Genomic DNA, 23969 nt, shown 5'->3' on the forward strand with positions numbered 1-23969 from the left:
TGGACAAAGTACATTTCTGATGGCCCAAATGTAAACTTTGTTGTTGTTTCAGATTAAAGGTGAGCTAGATCTACATCCTGGTAACTAACTGATGACGAGTACTGTTCACAGTTAAACTAAAAGGTGTGAAGGTATCTGGATGTTTGTGGAAGGGTAATGTTGCGTCTGCAAACGCTCGCAGTATGAGGATAAAAACTCGACTGCCTCCAATTTTGGCTGTAAATCAAACTGTTTGGACAAATTTAAAATGATGCCTTGTGACGGTGCTATGTCAGGAAATGTCAGGGGTCATGAGAATTCATCCTCGTACGAAGCTACTTTCCCATCCAAAGAGCCCTGCCGCTACGTTACTGAAAACATAAAGGCCAACAGAACTAACAGGCATCCATTTAACCAAAGAAATCAAACTATCATCTCTTCTTGTACATCTTCTTGTACGTACAGTGACAGATGCATATACCTCCTCCCGACTCTATACCTACTATACCACGCATTTACTGTCATCTGTTGCTATATTTCTATTATAAAGGAAAGAGTTTGGACTTTGCAGCTGTATTGAAAAATACCCAGCCCTAACCAATGCAATTCAGTCATTTCAAGGCACCGTGCACACGTCAGAATTTGGGCTTTTTTTTTCACTTGTTGCCAGTGTTGTGCTCCGATCTGAACGGAGCGCAGAGAATCTCGGCGATGGCAAAGTGAAAGCAAGCCGCAAGTAGTTGATCTCTATTGCACTTAATGTAGAAGTTCAGTTTTGACGAGGTGGGACGGGGGTTTGGGGCACAGTGGTAGTTAAGTGTTGCTCCAACACAGTTTAATAGTAGTGAGGACTGACAGATATAATCTGTCCTCCCTAGAAAAAGACCTAAATACATTGCATATATACAGTATGTGTGTACTCTGACAAACACTACTTAACATTGCTCTATAAACAAGATGAAAAGTGAGGTAAACTCTAAGTCTTACCTTCTATGACTCCCTGCTGTATAACTCACAAATTCCTATCTGCACTGTCAGCGGTCATATCTTATAAAACATCAGCAATTCCTGAAATTCTCAGTTACTCCTTCATTTATTCACAATTATTCTGTCTGCCCCCTAGTGGCTGTTAGAAGGCACAGCGATGTCTACACACTGAGCTGAAGTGGCTTCGTCTCTCACTGTATATCTTTAAAAAAAAAAAAAGTATGCTTTTCAATTTAGGCTGCAAGAAGTGCATTTTAGCATACCTGGCATCATTTTTTAAAAACACGGGACTACGATAGCTGCATACTAAGTTTGTGGTTGGCAACAGTCGTGGATTCAAGTAACAAATGCTGAGAGCTTGTTGACAAATCAGGCATTTAAATTGTGTTATTCGGGCGGAAACTTTTGGATCAGAGAGTTTATTTTCATCTGTAAGTTGTAAGGTAATTAACTTCAGTTTGGCATTTATCTGCCTGTGCAGGTCCTTCTCCTCCACGATGGAGGACACAGGTTAAATGTGCATTGTTTAAAAGCTGACAGCTATCTAATAACTGCCAACAAGACAGCTGGTTAAGAAAAGTTCTGCAAAAGGTGCAAGTTAAAGAGTTCTGTTGATGTGTAAAGTGAGTTTTAAACAAAGCAAATCCTTCATTATTGATTGTCATTTGCACTTCAACTTAATTGTAGCTTCCTGCTGGATTTCCCTTCATGCTGACCAACAGGTCTTGTAAGACATCTAAGATGGAGGCTATCCACCATTGCTGCATGAAAAATTAAAGTCTTGTTCACATCATGGCCACAGAAAAAGTCTTTGATTGGTTAACAGGGGCTAAAATCATCTATTGGGACATCTAAAAACACAGCTCTGGTCAACAACTTTATCAGCATTTTAAACTGGTGCTCGTGAGAGTTTAGAATTAGTGTGCAAGTTGAACTACAGCAAAAATACAATGATGAACTACACTTTAATGAAAAAGAAAACGCTCAAACTTTTCTGTTTTTTGTTTAGAAGTGGCCCTGAGGAGCAGTTGGACATGGTGCAGTGTGCTGTGTCCAGTTTTTTTTTTTTTTTTGTTGCGTCCTCTGACAGCTGTCCTTGAACCTAGCATCATCACTTTGAACTCCCTTTTACTGGCCCCTCATTTCAACCACTACTAGTGTTTTTCCACCAAAGTAGCTCTCTGTCAGGACTCTTGGTCATCGATGGAGGGCACAACTTCAACATAAACTATGACACGCCCACTTCGGTTTGCACTTCAGGTCAAAGACAACCTGCTGTGAACTTCTCAGATTCTGGACCAATTTATTTTTGTCCAAAGTGCTCCAAACGGCTCAAAATCAGGCGCTTGAACGGACACAGAACTGTTTCCGTGTTGGTGGAAAAGGCCGAACAAGCTGGAGTCTCTTCACTGAGAAGCTAGTTTGTTTGTTTGTTTGTTTGTATGTGTGACCTGCTGTCTGCTCGAATCCTGAGTCCTCCAGCATCACTGAGCCTGACACTCTCCTCAAATGTTGTGCCAGCCAGCTAGTTTCCCACAACTCCCGATCAACTGCACTCGAGGGAAATCGATCTGAAGATTGACTCAAACACGAGCTGTGATTAAAACGTAGTCTAAAAATCATAAGAGACGGGAAATATCAGAGTTCGAACATAACTAAAGCCTGCTGTAGAATTGTTTTCATTTGCTTGGCAATTTTTTTTTTAACTCCTTGACCAAAAAACAACAACACTTGCATATGTTTTATTGTCTTGGTCCAGCCTTGTCATTTGTCAAAGCCAGTGGGCAATTTGAGGGCCTCTGCCTTGTGAGCATTAACTGGTAATTATTGGTTTATGTATGTGTAAACATGTATTTTCCATAAAGAAAGAAGGAATAAATCTGTGTTCAAATTGCCCACTGAGCTAAGCTAACCAGACACCGCCTGGTCCAACGCTGAGTGATCAAACGTGATGTTTTAACACATCAAGTGTTGTTTTCACTTATAATTCACGTAGAATTATTCTCATTTATAATTCACATTCTTTTTCAGTGGAGATTCTTCTCTTTTCGTTTTAAGGAGAGTTGAACTATTTACATTTTATTTCACCAGTTGTTCACGGAAAGAAAACAAATCAAGACCCTGATGACAAAGAGCAATTTTCCCCATCACCTAGCAACAAAGCTTTTTATTTATTTATTTATTTTGCTGCTAATTAACGCAGTGGGGGGATTTAGAAGTTCAATCAGGGATGAAACATGAGTCCAGGGTATCAGGTCAACTGCCCCTTGTTGCCCGGTTACACAGCAGGGCTAACCGAGCATCAGGCATCGATTACGTCACAGAAAAAAATTCATGTGATCTTGTTGCAGCCAAAGATTTTCAGTTCTGTTGCGCCACTTTTCCTCTAGCACACTTTATCTGACCTGTATCTTACTGTGCAGTCTGACAACGATTCAGCCTCTGAGGGCGACAGGAACACTTCCTCTTCTGAGCTGTTAGCGACTGGAGACGTGAGAATGGAGCTGGAAGCTAATCTCCATAAACAGATATCTGCACATGGATGCAGATAAGCTAGTAAAAATCAAAACTGTTGTTAGACGATAGCTGAAAGCCCATCAAGAATGGGTTCTAAGATTTAATTTTGGCATTTAACAACAACAACAACAACACATGAAACAGCTGGTTTTCTGAGGGACTGTTGCATGCTGCTTTTAAAAGTTGGACTAATCTGTCAAAACTTGTCGGCTGATTTTTTTTGACACATTGCAACGGACAAATGGGCTTAATTACAAGTGCAGAGCAGGCACATCTCACACTGTATGGACTCAAATGGAATCTCGATCGTGTTCGCTCGTACTGCTGTAAGACAGGACATGGTTAAAATGTGCTATGGAGGCGTGGCTTTATGTCTTTTGGAAACGCCCGGCTGTCCCTGCTGTGAAACGACTTAGGCTTTATTTCTTAACTTTTACCCCTGACCTCACAGATCTTAAAGACCCAACGAATAAACTTGGAATGACTGATTTTTTTTTTTAGAGAAGACTCTTCATGTAACTCTCCAGGATAGAGTGAGCAAGAAAAATTTTTGAACTCTTTTAGCTTTTTAGTTGTGTGTCCCCCTTGAAAGAAGCTTTTGGCAAACAAGGGTTTTCAATGTTTGTGGTGGAAGCAGAGCCACAGTTTCCCAAGAGCCTGGTGGCACTAAGAGTCAGCAGAACAGCAACTGCCACTGACGCAATCTGGTCAACTGTTGTTTTCAGCAGCAGCCATGTTGTAAAGTGCTGCAGCGTGCAAGAGTCTCAACTTTTTAACACTGCTCAGATTCTTCTTCTACAGTACTTTGGATCCCTTCTGGACCTGATGGCGCCAACATATGCTCGTACAAGCGCATCGGCGTTGTTGTCAACACACTGAAGCTGACGACAAGTTAAGTTGCAGCGAGAGCGTGACCTCAGCTTTAGCTTGAAAAGAGAAACATTAAGAGTTGTGTGTGGAAATACTCTGAACTGGTAGGGGGATAATTATGGGCTTTGCAAAAACGAGTATGCAAAGCAACTTTTCAGGCGAAAGGAGGAAACATTTCCAACTTAGCGAAGGACAACAGCTTAATGATAAAGACTATCATGTTTAGGGTAACGTATTTTAACTACAGCTCCAGTTTTGGTACTCAATACCTTTAAAGTATCAGTTGAAATAACCCAAACAATACCTACTTCAGGGACAAAATTTCTGGTATTAGCTTCTGCCTTGTGCAGCTTACATGTACAAGAATGAGGGTGAGCAGTTTTCCTAACTACTGTAAATCTAATATGACTTGAGGGTGGTGTCAGATCTCGCCATGAGGAACGCATCTCTATTTACAAGCATACATTTGGATGGTAATGAAGGGAGAAGTAACGTAACATGACTGCTGCTGCACAGCTGCACCAAATCCTCTCTCAGCGGCTCTGCGACTGGCACAACGTGACCCAACAATTAGTGACAACACGACTCTGAGAAACCCAAACTCAAGCTCAAACCAGAGCTGCAGAAGTGACGTAGTACAGGTCAATTAGTAGGACTCGCTTTCCCAAAAGCATAAAACCACAGCTGTCATCTCCACTCGAGGTCTGTTTTTCTTATCAATATTTTTTGAGTAATGCCGTTTTGACCCGCTATAGATGAGTATAAATATGATTACAGTGGTGATATGCTTTTTGGAATCAGCTCATCAGAGACCTTCTGATGAATTTGAACTCCAATAAACAGATAAGGAATTGCTTTGAGTTTCCTCATCGTAGGTTTAGTTTAGTTTTTTTTTTTTTGCCAAGGTTTGATTTAGTTCAAGCCTAGTTTGTTTCCTTCCAAATAGAAATAAAGAAAAACATGTTTAAACCCATACATGACATTAAATACTCTTTTTTTTTTAGTCGCAGTTGGCCAATATTTGTAGCCAGTTTACGTATTATGGCAATAAAAACAACAGAAATAAGAGACAAAGTTCAAATTCTTAAAGGCACAGTACAGAAACAAATGATCCTCCATTATGTTTTGTTTCAAACAAAGAAAATGCTGTTTGTAGTTGTTATATTGACAACCACACTGTTTGCTAGCATCACCGCTAACGGGCGACAACGTGCGCTGGCGTCCCACCGACCGGGTATTTCAGTTCGTCCAGCCCCTTGCCCTTCCGTCTCTGTCGGACATCTTTCTCAGATCTCTCGGGTAAATCAATGCTTCAATGTTTTAAAAAGGTGAAAAAAATAAATAAAAAAACTTTTTTTTTTCTGTTTCTGTGGCCACTTTTAAGTATCCGTCATGTCATCAAGTGAAGAAGCTTCAGCCAGTTCCCGTTTTTTTTTTTTTTTTTTTTTTGAATTTATATGCAGACATATTTTTTTTCTCAGATTTGACATCTCGCCCGTCTCTGCTCTATATTTTAGAAAAGTTTTTGGCCGGTGATTTACAACATGGCCATGCGTTACATACAAAGATGACGTGAAGGTACACAGGACGCCTGGCTGGCTTTGGGTGAATGCAGACGAAAACAGAATGACGCCAAAACTCAAACCTAAAGTTGAAAAAAAATGGATTCCCCCTGCTGTTTTTGTAGAACTTAAGTCACCGTAAATCTTAAATGTCCATCTAATCTCGGCGGGGGTTAAAGAAACTTTGCCACAGAGGGAAAAAGCAAATCTGCGACTAGAGTTGGAAAACTCAAACTGAAGAATCCCTTTATAATGTGGCCTATTTTTAAGAGGAAAGATTTACCAGGACAGAAGAAATCAAAAGAAGAAAGGACGGGGGGACTGTAAAGACGAAGGCGGAGATGGACAGACGAGAGAAATCTAAAGAGGAATTAAAAGATCTGAGTGCGCGGGGATGGAAGGAGGGCTATATAAATGAGTATAAATAGTTTAATAACATGCACGTGGATTTTGGGGGGTTCGATGGAAGGGGAGGAGACAGATGGGGTTGCAGACGACAGTGTGGAGAAAAAGGAAGGAGGACGAGTGAGAAGAAGAAAGAGGGACGAGTGAAAGAGTAGACGGAGGAACCTAGTTGCCCCACCAGTCAACTTGAGAGTGTGAGTAGTTGCCTCCGTAGCCGTCGCTGGTGTAGAAGTTGCCGAAACCACCTGAGAGGGAGGAAACAAAGCAAAGGCGTTACCCATGAAGTTAGCTCGCTTGCTAACTTGGACGGCAAGTCTGGAAGTCGCCAAGACAAAAATGAAAGAAATTGAGCGCAATCGCATTTTTCTCAAGTAGGACGAGATCCTCACCTCCTCCGAAGCCACGGTTTCCTCCGTGTCCCGCCTGGTTGCGACCTCCACGTCCTCCAAACCCTCCGGCGTTGCCTCCCGCGGCCGTCTGGCGATAATCACGTGCTCCAAAACCACCAGAGAACCTGCCGCAGAAATCAAATGTATTATTATTATTATTGTTGTTATTCACAGGCGTGTAGCACAACCATAGTATTAAACATTTTGGCAGCATCTTGGCACAGCCACACAAATAGCACTTTTTCCTAAATCTGGCTACAAAACAATCAAATGCAATTTAATCAATTACTAAAGTAATCGCCAACTACAGTGCCTTGCAAAAGTATTCACCCCCTTGGCTTTTTACATATTTTGTTACACACAACCTGTAAATTAAATTATTTTTATTCTGAATTTTATGTACATGATCTGCACAAAATAGTCTAAGTTGGTGAAGTGAAATGAGAAATATATAAATTATTAATAAAATTTTCTTTAATGGAAAACTGAAAATTGGCATGTGCATAGGTATTCACCCCCCTTGCCATGAAGCCCCTAAAAAGTTCTGGTGCAACTAATTACCCTCAGAAGTCACATAATTAGTGAAATAAAGTCCACCTGTGTGCAATGTAAGTGTCACATGAACTGTCAGTATATATACACCTTTGAGCAAGAGGCACCACTAAAAAAAACACACAATGGAGGAGGTTCACCTTCCAGCAGGACAATGACCCTAAGAATACTGCTAAAGCAACACTCGAGTGGTTTAAGGGGAAACATTTAAATGTGTTGGAATGGCCTTGTCAAAGCCCAGACCTTAATCCAACTGAGAATCTGTGGTCAGACTTGAAGACTTCTGTTCACCAGCAGAACCCATCCAACTTGAAGCAGCTGGAGCAGTTTTGCCAGATAGATGCTAGATGTGGCAATCTCATAGAGACTTATCCAAAGCAGCTTGCACCTATAATTGCAGCAAAAGGTGGCTCTACAAAGTACTGACTTTAGGGGGGTGAATAGTTATGCACGTTGAAGTTTTCTGCTATTTTGTCCTATTTGTTGTTTGCTTCTCAATAAAAAAATAAATAAATCACATATTCAAAGCTGTAGGCATATTCTGTAAGAGGAGGACACAGTGTGTGTGTGTGTGTGTGTGTGTGTGTGTGTGTGTGTGTGTGTGTGTGTGTGTGTGTGTGTGTGTGTACCTCTTGGAGCGTCCTCTGTTGCTCTTGTGCTGGTGTTCGTAGGCCAGGCTCTCGAGCCACGAGGGAACTTCCTGTTTGGCCTCAACCAGGATGTCCAGCAGGTCTTTAGTGATGTTCCCGTTTTTATCATTGAAGAACGACGTGGCCAGTCCTACAGGTGAAAATAGTGCAGAGAGTAAAAAGCTTAGAATCTATCCTCGTTTAAGATTATATCATTGACTGACATCAGCTGGCAGCCTTACCCAGGTTTCCGACTCGTCCCGTACGTCCGATACGGTGGACGTACTCCTCTATGTCGCTGGGCAGGTCAAAGTTAATGACATGTTTCACATTGGAGATGTCCAGACCCCGAGCTGCTACCTGTGTGGGTACAGAAACACCAGAAATATCAAGTTCACTGTCATACGTAAATGTGAAATACTCAGTATTATTGTGGCAAGTTTGGTCATTTTAATGAAAACATGTAATCAAGTGTATCTGGCTGAATTTTAGTTTTACTGACTGCTGTGGCCACCAGAATGGGGCATTTTCCTGATCTGAACTGGTTCAGGGCCTCCTCTCGGTCTCTCTGGGAGCGGTCGCCGTGGATACTGGTGCAGGCGTAGCCCTCCCGATACAGGAAGTCCTCCAAGGCGTCGGCGCCTTTCTTGGTCTCCACAAAAACCAGAGTCAACGAGTCCTTACCTGATGAACGGAGAGGGGAAAAAAAAGACACACCTGAGGTTAATCTTTAAAGGCGAGCGGATTATCACAGTGGTCGCTATATTCCTGCCTTTTATGAATCTTTTTGTTTTAAGCACAAGAGTCAGAGCGTCACCAAAATCTTGAGGAATCACTTTTCAGAGAAGACCGGTTTGAACACAAAATTTAATGCACGTGAAACTTCACGCTGGTCTTCTGTTGCAGAGGTTTCTTGCTCTGAAACGCACCAGACGACCTCACAATCCTTACGGTTCGCTGATGAAAAATAAGTTTCAGACTTCCTGTTTCACCACATGTGGTGGATCTGGCTTCTAACAAATGTACTGTGCAGTGCCATTACTGCGGACTGTATCTGTGACACCTTAAAAAACGGATTTCACACTCAACAAAACACTGATGTCAGCTAGCAAGCAGCTCTGTGATATTTTGATAGAATTTGATTATTGGCACAAAAGTCCCAATATTTTTCAGGGGACATACAGAGATTTTGATTCCTACAGCGGGAAAAACATGAATGAACATTTTAGCACTCATCTGACTGTATCTTATTCATGCATTTGCAATATAAAAAACAGCTGCAGGTCCAAAATATTTTGCATCATACTGACAATAAGGCTGTTATGGTCACTGTTGTGATACATAAATCTTAACAACATGCACCTTAAAGGGATAGTTCTGAGTTCAGATTAAATTTCTAACAGGAAATGACCATTATATGAGCCAAATTAAACCAGGAAAAAAAATCCTGTTTTTGCCAAAGTAGTCTGTTGGCTTTGGAGATGATATATAATGGTGGTTTCCCGTGGAAAGGGCTGAAGTACCTCACATAATCCCATTTCAAATACTCCAAACTATCCCTTTAAGTAGTTTAAACTGTTCACATCACATTACAATAAATGTTTTTACTATGAACAGAATAGTGCAACAGGCAGCAGGGAATGCAGTGTGGATAAAAAAAAACAAATTATTATAAAGGAAAAAATAGTAAAGAGCATCAGCAGCATTGTGTTGTAGTAGTTGTGCAGGCACTGTGACTGGAGCCACTGATGGAAAGAGTTTGGTCAAAGTTCTTCCTCAATGCTCCTGATCCATAAGCATCACTGAGGTGAAGGGCACTCGCCCACATTTATATGCATTTTGAGACTTCAGCATAACCAGACTCTCTCTATCAAGGCTGACATGAAGACACTACAGCAACGTTCTCTACAAAAAGATGCCACGAAAAAAGAAAAAAAAGAAAAACTCTCAAACGAAGGAAGAAATACGACAGGCATGTCTGATGTAAGCTTTGCAAACCTGACCCATGAGATGGTCCACAGAACCAAAATTAACCGAATAAACAAAGGAGTCTCCATCCACAGAAAAGAACATTAAAGGGCAAGCAAATGATTTAAATCATGAAGTGACAGATAGTTTGGTCATTGAGGATCTTACCAGGTTTCTCTATGTTGTCTCCAGTACTGTCCTGTACCTCGCTCGGGATTACTTAGGATAAAACCACACCAAACCACCAACATGTAAACTGCACTCAATCACCAGCAGAAAACCAACTCTGTGACAGGGTTGCACCAACAAAGAAGAGTTAAATCTGACATTAATTCTAATCAGAGTTTAGCAAAACTTAGTATAAATTGACTAAAGCCAGATTTAAAATTAAGCAGAGCTCTGCTGCGCAATTAAAACTAATCTCTAAAATCTAATTTCCCCCTCTTCTGAGACAAACGTGTCGGCTGAATTATCAACTGGAGTGAAATAAAGAAGACGCATCATAAAGCTGAGTCTGTCCCTTAACTTTACCACTTTCTGATTTCTTTAAATGTCTTTTTTGTCTTGTTTTTTTTTCTAAAACCCCAACATATTCAGGTTAATATGATAATAAACACAGAAAAGCTTGAATCTCCATATCCGAGAGGCTGAAAGCAGCATTTTCTGCCCTTTTGCACAACAAAATACTCTAACAATTAAAGTAATATTAAAGTTAATACTGGAACAGAGTTTAAACTGGCGTTGCAACTAAAATAAACTTAATCTAAGTTTAGAGTAGAAACTATACAGAGGTTTAACTTTAATCATTCTTAACACAATCATAAGTTGAACGATGACTTAATCAGGTTTAAAAATGAATCCTTGTTGGTGCAACTCATCCTGTTATGTTTAATGTTTCTGATGACAGTGATGTGTTGGCTGGAACGAAAGGACGACAATGTGATCATGGCATAAATACTGTGGAAGTAAAACTGCACCGTGTGTGTTAGCAGTCGCTCTAAACTGATGTACAACAATCTATTCAGGTTGCAGTTTGTGCTCGATGTGTGGCAGAGCTGCGGTGTCTGAAGGGTGCGAGTCGCGACCGTCTCACCTGTAGCGCTGAGCAGGTCCAGGAGGAACGACCTCTTGTCGCTCTCCTCCACCCACACCACTTTCTGAGTGATGTTCTCCGAGGTGGAACCGACTCTGCCCACCGCCAGGAAGATGTACTCCTCCAGGAAGTCCCTGGCCAGGATCTGCAGAGGCAGCAGACAATGTGCTTATTCATAGACTCTCAGCATATTTTTAGAATAAGAAAAAAAAACTGTTTATTTTTGACATCAACATTTATAACCACGCTGTGAACTTGTGTTACTTGTGCACACGCTGTTACTGCATGCGTACCTGGATCTCTTTGGGGAAGGTTGCACTGAACATCATGGTTTGTCTGATGCCTTTATGCGGCATGGTGTCCTGCTCCACGATGCGTCTTATCTGTGGTTCAAACCCCATGTCCAACATACGATCGGCTTCATCCAGGACCAGGTAGCTGCAGAGGACGCAGACAAAGTTGTTGCAGCCTTTGAGCGGAATTACAGAAAACATATTATTCCAAAGTTTTAATACGTACTTGCAGTAGTCCAGTCCGATCTTGCCCCTCTCCATCATGTCCACCAGTCTTCCCGGCGTGGCCACCAGCAGGTGGCAGCCTCTCTCCAGATCTCTGATCTGCTGGCCGATGTCTGCTCCTCCGTACACGACACAGGGGCGCACTCTGGAGCGGTACGAGAACTACACAAACACACACACACACATTGAATGAACAAACGCATAAATGTTTCTCCAGTTTTGTAAGATTTCCTGTGTTTGAACGCACCTTCCTGGCTTCATCGTATATCTGCAGCGCCAGTTCTCTGGTCGGCGCCAGCACCAGTGAGATGGGGTACTGCTTACGACGGCCGTACTTTCCGTTCTCCTGTCAACACAAAAACAGCACAACACGGTCAGACCGACAACAGCTGAGGATCAGGGAGGAAGCCTGTGCTTTCAGCTGCACTGCAACCATATTTGACTCGAATGTGACAGCAGAAGTCACCAGTTGTCAGGACTTACTCGACCTTGAAGGGGTCACAATTAAAATCTAAGAGGGTTGCAAGAGAACTAACAGGATAGGAAAGACAACAAAACTGATTCCCACATTTTTCCCTTTCTTTAAACCTCGAGGAAATAAAGTGCTTTGACTTTCTCCTCACCTGTCCAGATGCTTTAGCTGCATTAAGCGCTTCTCCTGGTCCCTCGGTGTAGATCTGGCTGAGAATGGGCAGCAGGAACGCTGCAGTCTTCCCAGAACCTGCGGACACAAAGTCAACATCGTCCACATCCAGCTGCTTTCAGCCAAGTCATTGTTTATTTAGAGTATGATCTTTGTTTGTTTGTTTGTGTCCTACCTGTCTGTGCGCAGGCCATCAGGTCTCTCTTTGACTTGACAATAGGGATGGCGTATTTTTGGACCGGGGTCGGTCTGGTGTAGCGGCTCAGAGCGATGTTACCCATGATGATCTCACCCATGTCCACGTCTTGGAACTACACAGCACAAACACACAAACACACACACAGGGTCAAACACAGGTATGAAAACAGCAGCTGATATCTGATTTAACAGTCGGATCTCCAGGTGACATCGGGATCTTACACTCTCGATGTGGTGAGGGCAGTTCTGTCCTGTGGCCTCTACAGGAATGTCGTCGTACTTCTCGAAGTTAATCCCAGTGTTGCTGCCGGAGAACAGCTCGCTGAACAGGAGAACAGCAGGAGAAACACTTTAGTCTCATGTTCTAAACAGTACATCTTGTGTTTCTTTGGTCCTATTATTGTGATCTTTAAAATCTTTAAATGCCTGGGGCTAAGAAGGTTCTAATAATGTTTTTACGATATTAGTCCAGACCTAAAAGGCTCAAATACCATTTTTACAGTATTAGCCCGGGGCTAAGAAAGCTCTCATGAACACTTTCTCTGACATTTCCTGATCTCCCTACGAAAATGCATCACGAGTCTGGAGCACACTTCTCATGAACAGAAGCAGCACACACACACACACTCACTGTTCAAGGCGCTCATTACGTGGCGTCGGTTTGGACCAGTCCCCGTCGTCCCTGGACTCCTCTACCCAGCGACTGTTTCCTCCTCCTCCTCCACCGCCGAACCCGCCGTGATCAAACCTGAATGCAGCACGACGTTACCACATTTTCCAAAACTCTACAAATCATCGCACTTCTTTATATTAAGAGTCCTGATGCAGGGTCGCCTCTCCTTACCTCCCTCTGTTAGCGTTGCCTCTGTCATTGAAGAAGGAAGACTTCCCTCGGTTGTTACCAAAACTGCTATAGGCGTCCTTGGCAGCGTTCCAGCCGCCAGCGTCTGACGAGAGAACGAACGCAAAACTGTTAGAGGGCAGCTCAGTATTATTAACGCAGGATTCAGCAGCACTACAGCTGGTCTTTGGACTGAAATATGGCAGATGCTGAATGTGAAAGATGGTCACTCTGACGTTTACAAAAGAACCAGGACTCTGGTCACTCGCCGTCACTAAAGCAGCTCCACAGTAAATTCATGAGTTGTTTATTTCAACGTGTTAAGTTCACTGAAACCGAATCCCACCTTTGTTATCGTAGCCGCCGAAGCCCATTTGCTGCGCCGGGTTCATGGGGTTGAAGGATCCGCCCCTGTTGCCACGGTACCCTCCTCCGACGCCACCTCGTCCGCGCTCCATGCGAGGCGGGCCGCGGTTAAACGTGTTGCCGCCGGTCATGCGGTTGTCATGGTAGCCGTTGACAAAGTTGTTGCGCCCCCCGTCCCAACCATCTGCAGAGGAGAACATAATTAAATTATGAAAATTATAATTAAATGACACTAGAACGTCATATGTGCAGGATTTTAACTCGTCCCTGCCGTCAAAGTGATAACTAAGCGCCGAACAGAAAACAGACTGATGAGTGATGCTGCAGTGAGTTTAGCAGAAGCTCACAGAGGAACTTACAGTTGGCTGCAGGCGCGATGGTGTAGCCACCCTGTCGACCAGCAGCGAAGGCATTTCCTGCTGGACAGGAGGACAGAGTTTCAGCTGTGTGTTTTTATCAAGAACAAATGCAGGTAATAAAGGTACCCTGTGGAGTTTTGGACCACTGGTAGCATTATGGAGCAACGTTTTTTTTTGTATTATTCTTTATTTTTACAAGTGGGATCCCAGTTTTGTTTGTGTTGTGCATGCATACTTAAGACACACAAGCATGAGGGCGGCCCGGTTCACAACCCCGCCGCCGGCTTCACATTGTTCCACTGCACTGTTCCTGATCAACAGCTGACGGCAGTAATGTGATGCAGAGTCCTGCACAGGCCCAGTTTCGCAAACCCGCACCCACGAAGCTCAACCCATTACCTGCAATTGACTTTTTTGTTTTTTTAAGTCTCACCTCTTTTCACTCTTTGCTCCAAAAACATTAGAGCAAGCTTGGCACTCAGAGGAACCTGTTATTGCTGTAGACTGGCTTGTTAGTTACCCAGCGTTTTGTTTATATTAGCTATATTAGATGTCACCAGTTAGCTAGTGTTTAATGTAGATTAGCTAGCTAGTTAGAACTGTTTTTGGAGCAAAGAGCAAAAGGGGTGGGACTTAGGGGGGTAGGTTATCACTAATATTTTCTGCCATGTTTTGTTATTCTCATAGTCTGTGATCACACCAAATTTACCAGTTTTTGATGATGTATTTTCCATAATCTGACGTTCACCGCTGCTATTTTTGCCTTCATCATGTCATGTCATTAATTCTGATGTACTAATTAGCAGCTAGCCTACATCATTATCAGATCAGTGACGTCTCATTATTTGGCCAAATGTGGTCTTTGTGGTTGAGGATGTTAAAAATGTTTTTCAGAAATTTAAAAGCTTATTTTAAAATAAATTTTAAAAATCCTATTTTGTAAAAATACTAGTATTGTACTGAAGTTTAAAATTCTGCTCACCCGCACTTAGCTTATTTTTACCTTTACCTTACATTTTTAAAAAGTATTTTAGTTACCTGGTGAGCACCCGGTGCAGGACTCTGATATAAAGACACATAGAAGACAAGTGCTAGCTCGCTAACATGGACGTAAACAATGCAAAATAGTCCGAAACAATCCACTGTGTCAAAGTTTCATGAGGACGGAGGTACATTCAGGGGTTCACACAGTGCATTTCGGTGAGTGACACTGAAGGTAAACACAACTCTGCTTTTGTGTTTGTTTACATGAAAACTCCACAGGACAGCTTTAGCTTGATGCTACACACCATTTTTGGAAGCGTCTTTGTTCCGTAAATGTGGAGGAATGTATCGCCCTGCAGACAGAGAGAGACAGTGTCCAACATCATTTAATGAATTATTAAACTTTAAGGATTTGATCTTAAATAAATAAGTAAATACAGGAAATTAAAGATATTCCTGTCCTTCCAATTTTATTCTCTATGGAGCACTTCCTTGTTTGCTGCCTTTACGACACCCCGGGTGTTATTACCATGGTTTATTACTTGTTTGTAAGTGTCTGTGCACACTCAATAGCAAGGGAAAATGAAGTTTGAACACTTCTAATAAAAGCATGCTGGCTGCTTACGGTTGGTGCCTCCACCTTGTCCGTCTGCTGCACTCAAGTCTAGGACAGCGAGCTGGAGAGACAGAGACAACAAACACACAACAAACTGTCATTTTCAGAAGAACAAACTGTCTGAGGTTTTTTTCTTTTTTCAATCGATCATAACTGGGAAAATCAAAGCTTTTCTAACAGACACACATTTCAAAAAACTGAATTTCAGTCTCAGGGTGGGATATGTTTTCTCAAATAACCCTCAGAGGTCTGTGGCACAAAACTCTTGATAGCACAACAAATAATATTTCTAAAATCTAAAATAGTTCATATATATAGAAATCTTCCTTCCAATGGTCAAATGATTTTTACTAAGGATGTAACGATACATCAGTCTGGATCAATATATTGACTTGACTTTCAGTGACCCAATATTATCGTTGCAAAGTGAAAATACCAATTTATATATAGTTCACTTTAAAATAGGTCTGTATTTTGAAAATCACATGGCATGTCTTCTTAAATGTGACTATTTTCTGGTTTCTTTGCTCCTCTCTGACAGTAAACTGAATATCTTTGATTCTTGGACAATAAAAGACATTTGAGGACGTCAACTTGAGTTCTGGGAAACACTGATCAACATGTTTCACATTTCATAGACGAAACAACTTATTGATTAATGGAAAAATTAATCGACAGATTAATCAACTATGAAAATATATTGCAGCCATATATTTATTTTTTTATATTCTGCCTTTTATTATAGTTCTATTACTTATAATTTATGTATGCTTATTGAATATTATTTAATGCATTTTATTTCATGTGCACTCACTTGATGTGCATTTATGTATATTGTGGGTATTCTGTGTTGACATTAAGGCTGCAAAATTTATGATTTAATGTTCACTGAAAAGAAAAATAAAATAAAATCATGACAATGTGATATTTATTGAGGTCTGTACCAAACAAACATGTTTTCTTTCATCTGGAGAACAAAAACATTTAGACCAGCTCATCTCTGCAGCACCAGTGCCTCATTATAATTCTGTTTTCTCATGCATTTTTCGTTTTTCAAGAAAAATGCTATGCACTTGGCCATATTGCATTTTTTTTTTGCCAATAATTGTGCAGCCCTAGTTGACATGGTGGAAATATTTTTAAAACATGTCTTTCACATAACTAGGCATGATAATTTTTTCAATTTTATTTATTTTTTTCTATCATGTAAAGGGGTTCCTAGCTGAGAAAAAAAATGGGAACCTCTGAGCTAGTGGGGTAAAAACCTTCTTGGTGCATCTTTTTTTTGCAGAAAAAAAGAATGCATAATTTTCTTAAAATGAGGTCAGTGACAATTAAAGCCTTCCACAACATTAACTGAGAACATACAGTACTTTTCTGTTGCCATCCAACTGTCTGACCAGTCACACTCAGCTACACTACGTTGCTGGTGACGCAGAAGAAATGAGCCTTTTTTTTTTTTCTTTTTTTTTTTTTTAAGCGGGACGCAGTCGAGAGAAAACTGTGCAAAAAAATTACTGCGTATCACCTGAAAGCCGGCGAGCTAAAGTGTCAAACACGGCATTTATTGTACGTGTGCGAATCCAGCTCGCTCCATCTCCGCATACCTCCATTTTATTATTGTATCAAGCTGCAAGACAAACGCAGTGAAGATAATAGTTGAAGGGTGCGTTTCATGTTTGCACACGGGCGGCCCGATGGAACCACTCGGGCGTTATTGCTTATTCAGCTCCCTGTTGTTAAAAACAGCTTGTCCGCATGCTAAGCTAACTATCATTAAACAGTAAAACTACAGCGTTTTCATGTTATTTATATCGGTGTAGCACGAGTGACTGTAAACCAGGAAAACAGAGAATGTCTCCCACGTCGCATACTTTAAACTCCCTACCGCAGCCGCGCCTGGTCACGCGAGCGTGTAAATGAAGCGCACCCAACACTAGCTAGCACGATAGCATCTCGTTAGCGGTGTTTTGAGGCTAGCCGGCAAGCTAACATCTATCCCTGTCGTTCTAACACGTTTCATCAACAACACACACGAAAGTGGCACCGCTTACCTGCTGCTCTAGACCGTGGACATTTTCGACGGCCACATGACTCATAACTAGAGAATATGGAGGAAAAATGTTGTCGTTGAAAAAAGGACCTCTTTGTTTGCCGGGTTTGATGTAATGTTATTTTTCCCCTCGCCTCTATCTAGTTTCTGTGGTTACGACAGATGGCAGTTATTTCATTGGCTCGACAGGCAAACGTAACTTTGCAAAATGCTAACTGCTGCCGAGTTTGACGCGCTGATATATTCCTGTATTTTTTAGCTGCGAGGATGGTTACTTCGTGCAAACTCAGCTGATGTCGGCTTGCTCTTCAGCTGAGGCTGAGATGAAGCCGTCATACAGTAGTGAAACTAGCCCGAAGAAACACGGGGAAAACATCCGGGTATCGCCAAAATAAAAGCTCACAGAAACGAGTCGATTTATAATGTTTTTTCAAAATGCGCCAAATATAACGGAATATCTTGGCTATATTAAATTGAAAATATTTTGTAATGTGTTCAAAATCATAACACGTGACTATGCTGCTGCCTTTGTTATTCACAATCATTCAAAACTCATAAAGACAAGTCGTCTTAATTATAATGCTGCACATTTCACACAGGTTTATTATGAACTTTAACTAGGTAACAGGTCTTTTATATAATTTTTTAAGGAACTATTTCAATCTTTCATTTAAAGCACAACTCAATTTCTTTACTTCCGCTCAGTCAGTGGCTAACACTAGCGAGCTTGACTGACGCATCCAAACCGTTATTAATCCAGACATCGCGAGGATTTGATCAGAATTTGTCGCGATATCGCCAATACAGTAAAAAAAAAAAAAAAAAAAAAAAAAAAAAAAAAGAATCCCAGTGGAGCTCAGTGTAGATTGTTTTTGTCTTCTTTCCATCTTCCTTTCCTTTTAAAATGTTTAGAAATTGTTTAATATTTTTTTGAAATAGTAAGAAATGTGCACAGCCTCCCCTGCTGTTATATTTATTACATTAACTGTGCATTGTATTCCAAACCTGAAGCTATTTAATTCTACTGAAGCTACATTGTTTTTAGCTTTGAGCAAAAGTTGGTATGATGGAATTAATATTTGACTATATTAAATGAAAACATATTTTCCTATATGAGCAAAAAAAAAAGGTCTTTAATGGGAAGAAGATAAACTCTGTCCAACTCAAATCTGACACAGTGCTTACGGGTTAAAGTAGTCACATTATCCCTCATACCAGGAAGCTTAGTTAGCAATAACCAGCTTGCAGAAAAACTCACAAACCAGCAACCACAAAAGACCCAAAGGATCAGGAGACCTCCCTGGGCTTCACCAGGAAAATGTCATTCAAAGGCTACAAAGTGGCCCAAAACAAGCCAAAAGAGACAAACATTAATGAAAAAATGACCACAGAGAAACACAAAGAGACATAAAACTACAGGAAGATGCATGACAACTACAAAGAGACACTGAATGTCAACAAAAAGGCTCAAAACAGCTGCAAAGAGAAACAAACAAGCTCAAAGAGAAACACAATGACCACAAAGAGAAACAAAACAGCCACAGAGGAAAAAACAACTGCAAAGAGAAACAAAATAACCACAAAGAGAGGCAAACTGAGCGAAACAAGAAACAAAACAACCTCAAAGAAAAACAAAACTGCAGAAAGAGGCACAACTACAATGATAGAAATGGTTAAAAAGTGAGCATGAGTGTAAAATGGAGACCTAAACTATTTAGTCTAAACTTTTCCAGCATCTTTGTATAGTTTGATGATTGATTGTTAAGTGTAGTATTAGTACTTTCACTGAAGTAAAAGTGAAGGAGCATTTCTTCCAGCAGTCTGACCTCAGCAAAGTGCATTTTATGAATGAACCTCAGGACTGTCAGTAACTTTGGAGTAAGACTCCCCCCTTGTGGTGACAAAGAGTAATGATAGTTTCCACTTTGTGGCTTCACTTTGCCCTCAGTTTTGTTTTTTGTATTTAAATTCGTGTACTGAACAAATTCTCAGCAGACAAACAATTCAAACAACACGTGACACAAGCTGCTTTAGTAATCTTTGCACGTCAGTCCAAACAATTTTGTCTTCTCTGTCTTTGTCTCCGCATCTTTACCTTCCAACTCGTCTGACGTTATTCCCAAATGTCTGACAGCAGGTACGTACACGTCCAAAGGGCCTCCTCTGATGTCCACATACCTGTGGAGAAGAAAGACGCAGCCGTCTCCCACACAGAGCTCAGACTTACATGACATGTACACACCTGTTCCCACAAATTAGTTAGACTGGTTCTGATTAATGCCCACAGCTGTAGGTCTTCGTTATGTATGTAATGTAAGATACCTGCAGCAGATACAAGTTGTGATTGTATAATGATAGAACTTTTAATCCTCTGCATTATGTTCAAGTTTAAACATGTTTTAAAGCATCTCAGGGATGTTCACACAGTGTCAGTCAGTTCACACAGTGTCACGGTGCACTGTAAGAAAGAAAAGTTGAGCAAACTCAAGGCAACGGACTGAAGTAGTTTTTTGAGCTTTGAGTCCAATATTTTCAATTAAAACTATTTAATTTTTCAGGCACTAAAAAAAGACAAAGTTAATTAGTTTGGTTTGGGCAAAAAAAACTTCTTGAGCTGGGCTCAAAACTCAAAACTCTGCTGCAGTACGTCGCCTTGAAATTTTAAACTGCCTCTATTTTTTACAGTGCACAACATGATATAGAAGACATGGCTTTGAATGAGCTGCACCCATTTGACATTTATCAGAGTAAAAACACAACATGTCAACAGAGCATGCAAAAAAGTCACCTTGTCTGCAGGTAAACAAAATAAATTCCAACTTACTCACCAACTTAAAGTTGCAAAGTTCAACTTTCAGGGAAATTATTATTGAATTAAGAAGAAGATAAAGCTAAACTCCTGAGGTGTCATAGTGAAGTCATCAGTTATTATTTCCAGCATGGAAACTATAAGTTTATACTAAACAGCTCGTGTTACAAACTGGGGGTGTGAAGTTTGAAATATGCATTTTTGGTGCTTTACCTGTATTAGGGACTAAAAGTGGGACTTTGTCAACCTCTGCTGCTTCAGATGCTGGAGTTTTTTTTTTTTTCTTTTTGCTCCGTTGTGGTTTCTCTGTCCCTCACACAGTTTTCCTAGATGCAGAGCGACTCACGCAACATTTGTGTTTTGGGGGTTTTGTGTCGACATCTGTCTGTCCATGTTTCCTGGGGGTGCGATGAATTCTGAGCGGTTTTTAACTGTGAACCACAAACTTATACTCCACACTCATATACGCATGTTTTCATGTGGTTTATGGTCGGTTCCAACTAGCTTGGAGGTTTTAAGCTGTAATCCCCCTCCAACACACACACACACACACACACACACACACACACACACACACACACACACACACACACACACACAGTGTTTTCTGTGGTTTATAGTTAGTTCCCACTTGGTCGCTAATTTTACACTTTCCCGCTCTCACACACACACAGGATGTGTATTCAGTTCATTCAAATTTAACATAAACTGCTGAATGCTGTTACAGACCTTCCATTAACTATTTGTGCCTAAATTCTGTATAGGTACGAGGTTTTTAACAGCTGCTAAAGTTTAAGAGCTTCACATAGACTGCTGGTACAACATTAATTACAACAATTCAGTCAAATTACATGATATTATATCTTAATTATGAGTCTGCGTAGCTGGTTACAGCCGGGTGATGATGGTCGAGGTTTGAGTCCTATGTGAAACTAGATGTTAATCTCGACATTTTTATTTTTAGACTTATTCTTTTTTTAGGATTTTTTATTTTTCAGTCACAGTTTAGTTAGATTTAGTCAACAGCACCACTTAGTTAGGTTTAATAAGCAATGCAGTGTGGGTGTAAATTATTAGTCATTAGCTATTTTATCTCAGAGCAAATGGCTACTAACTCTTAGATGCTAATAGCCTCTGCCTTATTACAGATAAATCCTCCAGGGCTCCAGTTTATTAGCTGATATCCAAAAGCACGGCTGGGTTCACCTGTCAGATCTCGCCAGTTTGTCTTCAACATTCGTACTGTTAGCGACCAGGGCAGGGTTCCAGCGTGTGGGTTCTTAGCTCGGAGGTTGTTGTACTGTTATTATACTAATGTTACTTATTTCAGCACAAGTAAAAAAAAAAGTGCTTTGATCACTTTTGCACTGTTATAAGTTTCCTGTCTTGTTTGATGATATCACTGTATTATGAAACTAACATTTCCTGAAAACATCTTAACTGTGCAGCAGCCTGTAGGATTATTAACTTGAGGACACCAGAGACAGAAAAAATAATCATAATAATTCTAACCATTCCTGTCATTTTTTTGCCTTGAGCTTGTTGGGTGTGTGTGTGTATGTGTGTGTGTGTGTGTGTGTGTGTGTGTCTACTCAGTAACTTTCCACCACCAGTCTGTAACTTTCCACCGAGGCAGAGGATGTTGTTAATGTCATCTTAACCAAAAGACTGATGGCATGTCAGCCTGTTGTGGTGCTTTTTTTAATAGTCGTATACTTCACTGTATGTCCTGCGTGCTTCACATGCCGTGACCTGCTTCTTCATGGACTGTCTTCAACTCAGCTCTTCTGCTTTAAAAGCAGAACATTTATTTTCACATTTAGTCATTTATCTAATACATCACAAATTAGAGTTCTACTGAATGACTAAGTGGCAACACATGCAGCTGATAATGAGGGAAATTTCCAAAACATGTCTTGTAAATTGCATGCAAGTGTGACGAGAACCAGAGCTAAATATATGAGGGAGTGCGTGATTTATAGTAATCATACCTTATATGCACACTATATGCACACTCTTTGTCCAATCAGACATCATCAGGTTGTTGTCAGGCGTCTGCAGAGGCTTGACGACAAGCTGATCATTTGAATCAGGTGTGTTGGAGCAGGGAAACATCTAAAACATGCAGGACAGTGGTCCCTGAGGACCAGGGTTGGGGAACACTGCTCTAGAGGGCGCCGCTTAGGGTCAAAAGTTATCCCAAAGAAGAAGACGAAGAGTCAAAAGTAACCTTAATCCCTGAAAAATTCTTTTTACAACATAATTGAGGGGGTAATTGAGCACGAGGGTTTTTTTTGTGGGAAACCCTTAAAGCGACCCAACTGGAACCTTTGTAAAAGGTTTATAAAAGGTTCCATCAGGAATCAAAAGTGGTTCTCCTTGTTACCACCTTTATGTCTAAGATTGTAACTGTCATTATAAATAAACAAAGGTGTGTCTTCTGTCTTCTCCGTGAAGCACATCAGTTCAAACAAGGCCTTCCTGAATGCTGCATACTGTTAACATAAATAACCCTTATGTACATATCTGGGTGGAGGCCTTTAAGTCGACCAGAATGACCAGTTTGGTTAGATGTTTTTTTCCATTAAGAGATGACCTGAGCGCTAAACGGTGTCAAAGTTAAGCAGTGATTACTGCTGTGTTATACAATTAGAGATTTAAAAAATATATACCATGTCATCAGTCAGCACCTCATTACATCGTCAAAATTAGTTTGTTTGGTCGTTCTGATGTGTTAAAAATGGCTACACTTTTAAATTTACAAAAGATTGAGAGGAAAAAACAAAAAGAGAAAGAAAGAAATAGAATCATTTATACATTTTCAGTAAAATGAAAAAGCATAGTCACTGTAATTTTTAATTAAATTCACATTTACTATGAATTTCCATATTATGAAAACATCAAGAATATGTTACCAAAGCTGTACACACACACAATAAAAAAAAAAAAGAAAACAAAAACATTCAAGTTTCTGGGCTAACACTTTTTGTAATGACTGTGTGTACATGCTAACATGTTAGCATCCAGCACATTGGGTCAAAACAGTGTTTTTTTTATCATATTTTGTGTGATTTTTACACAGAAACTATTCAAGAATATTAGGATTCAACTTTAAAACTTTGTCAGCATTGTGTTTTACACAATGTTGTTATACACGAATCCGGCGAAGTACCCGAAGTTAACAAGCGAAAGAAACTTTGTTCATGAAAATCTTAAATTCCTGATGAAAAAAGTGAATTAATATAATTTATTAAAATAAAATTACATAGTATTTCATCACTTAAATGTGGCCATCCATTTCGGTCTGTTGTCACAACCAACATCTAACTACTGTGTAAAATTTTAAGAAAATTAATATGACCATCCTAAAAGGAACCTGTTTAACGTCGTCAATTCAATTATCCAGACACGAGGTCTAGAGGGAAACTCCAGATCCACGATTGCGATTGGCCTGACAAAAAAAAAAATCAAGGACGGGTGGAAATCTGTCTGAAATAGAGGGTGGCCAGATGCATCCGCCAGAGCAAAAGAAACATGAGCTCTCAGATTCCCAGGGCAGAAAATAGACTAAATTCATCCACTGCAGTTGTGCAAATATTAAGACATGAGTGCATCAAGATAAACAGCTCGT

The 23969-nt window shown here is 40.6% G+C and overlaps 1 protein-coding gene across 4 annotated transcripts; it reads right to left on the reverse strand.

Annotated features, from left to right (window-relative positions):
• Nucleotides 1–5416: 5416 nt before the first annotated feature.
• LOC146304872 (putative ATP-dependent RNA helicase an3) lies at nt 5417–17878 on the reverse strand. Of its 4 annotated transcripts, none has more exons than XM_084713309.1 (19): nt 17531–17878; nt 15486–15537; nt 15166–15213; nt 13877–13933; nt 13498–13701; nt 13155–13257; nt 12942–13058; nt 12533–12632; nt 12288–12423; nt 12093–12190; nt 11717–11815; nt 11471–11631; nt 11245–11389; nt 10952–11096; nt 8393–8574; nt 8133–8250; nt 7891–8041; nt 6710–6834; nt 5417–6565 (listed from the first exon to the last, which is right to left on the reverse strand). In XM_084713309.1, exons 1-19 carry the CDS (start codon nt 17573–17575, stop codon nt 6486–6488), a joined length of 2166 nt encoding a protein of 721 aa, XP_084569435.1. In that variant the 5' UTR covers nt 17576–17878; the 3' UTR covers nt 5417–6485. The 4 variants fall into 4 exon arrangements, with proteins under 4 accessions (XP_084569435.1, XP_084569434.1, XP_084569437.1 ...); XM_084713308.1 differs by having other exon boundaries at nt 13877–13936; XM_084713311.1 differs by lacking the exon at nt 15166–15213.
• Between the last annotated feature and the right edge of the window lie 6091 nt (nt 17879–23969).

Source organism: Lutjanus erythropterus, chromosome 24, assembly GCF_056507025.1.
Source record: "Lutjanus erythropterus isolate fLutEry1 chromosome 24, fLutEry1.hap2, whole genome shotgun sequence".
Classification (NCBI taxonomy): Eukaryota; Metazoa; Chordata; class Actinopteri; order Lutjaniformes; family Lutjanidae; genus Lutjanus; species Lutjanus erythropterus.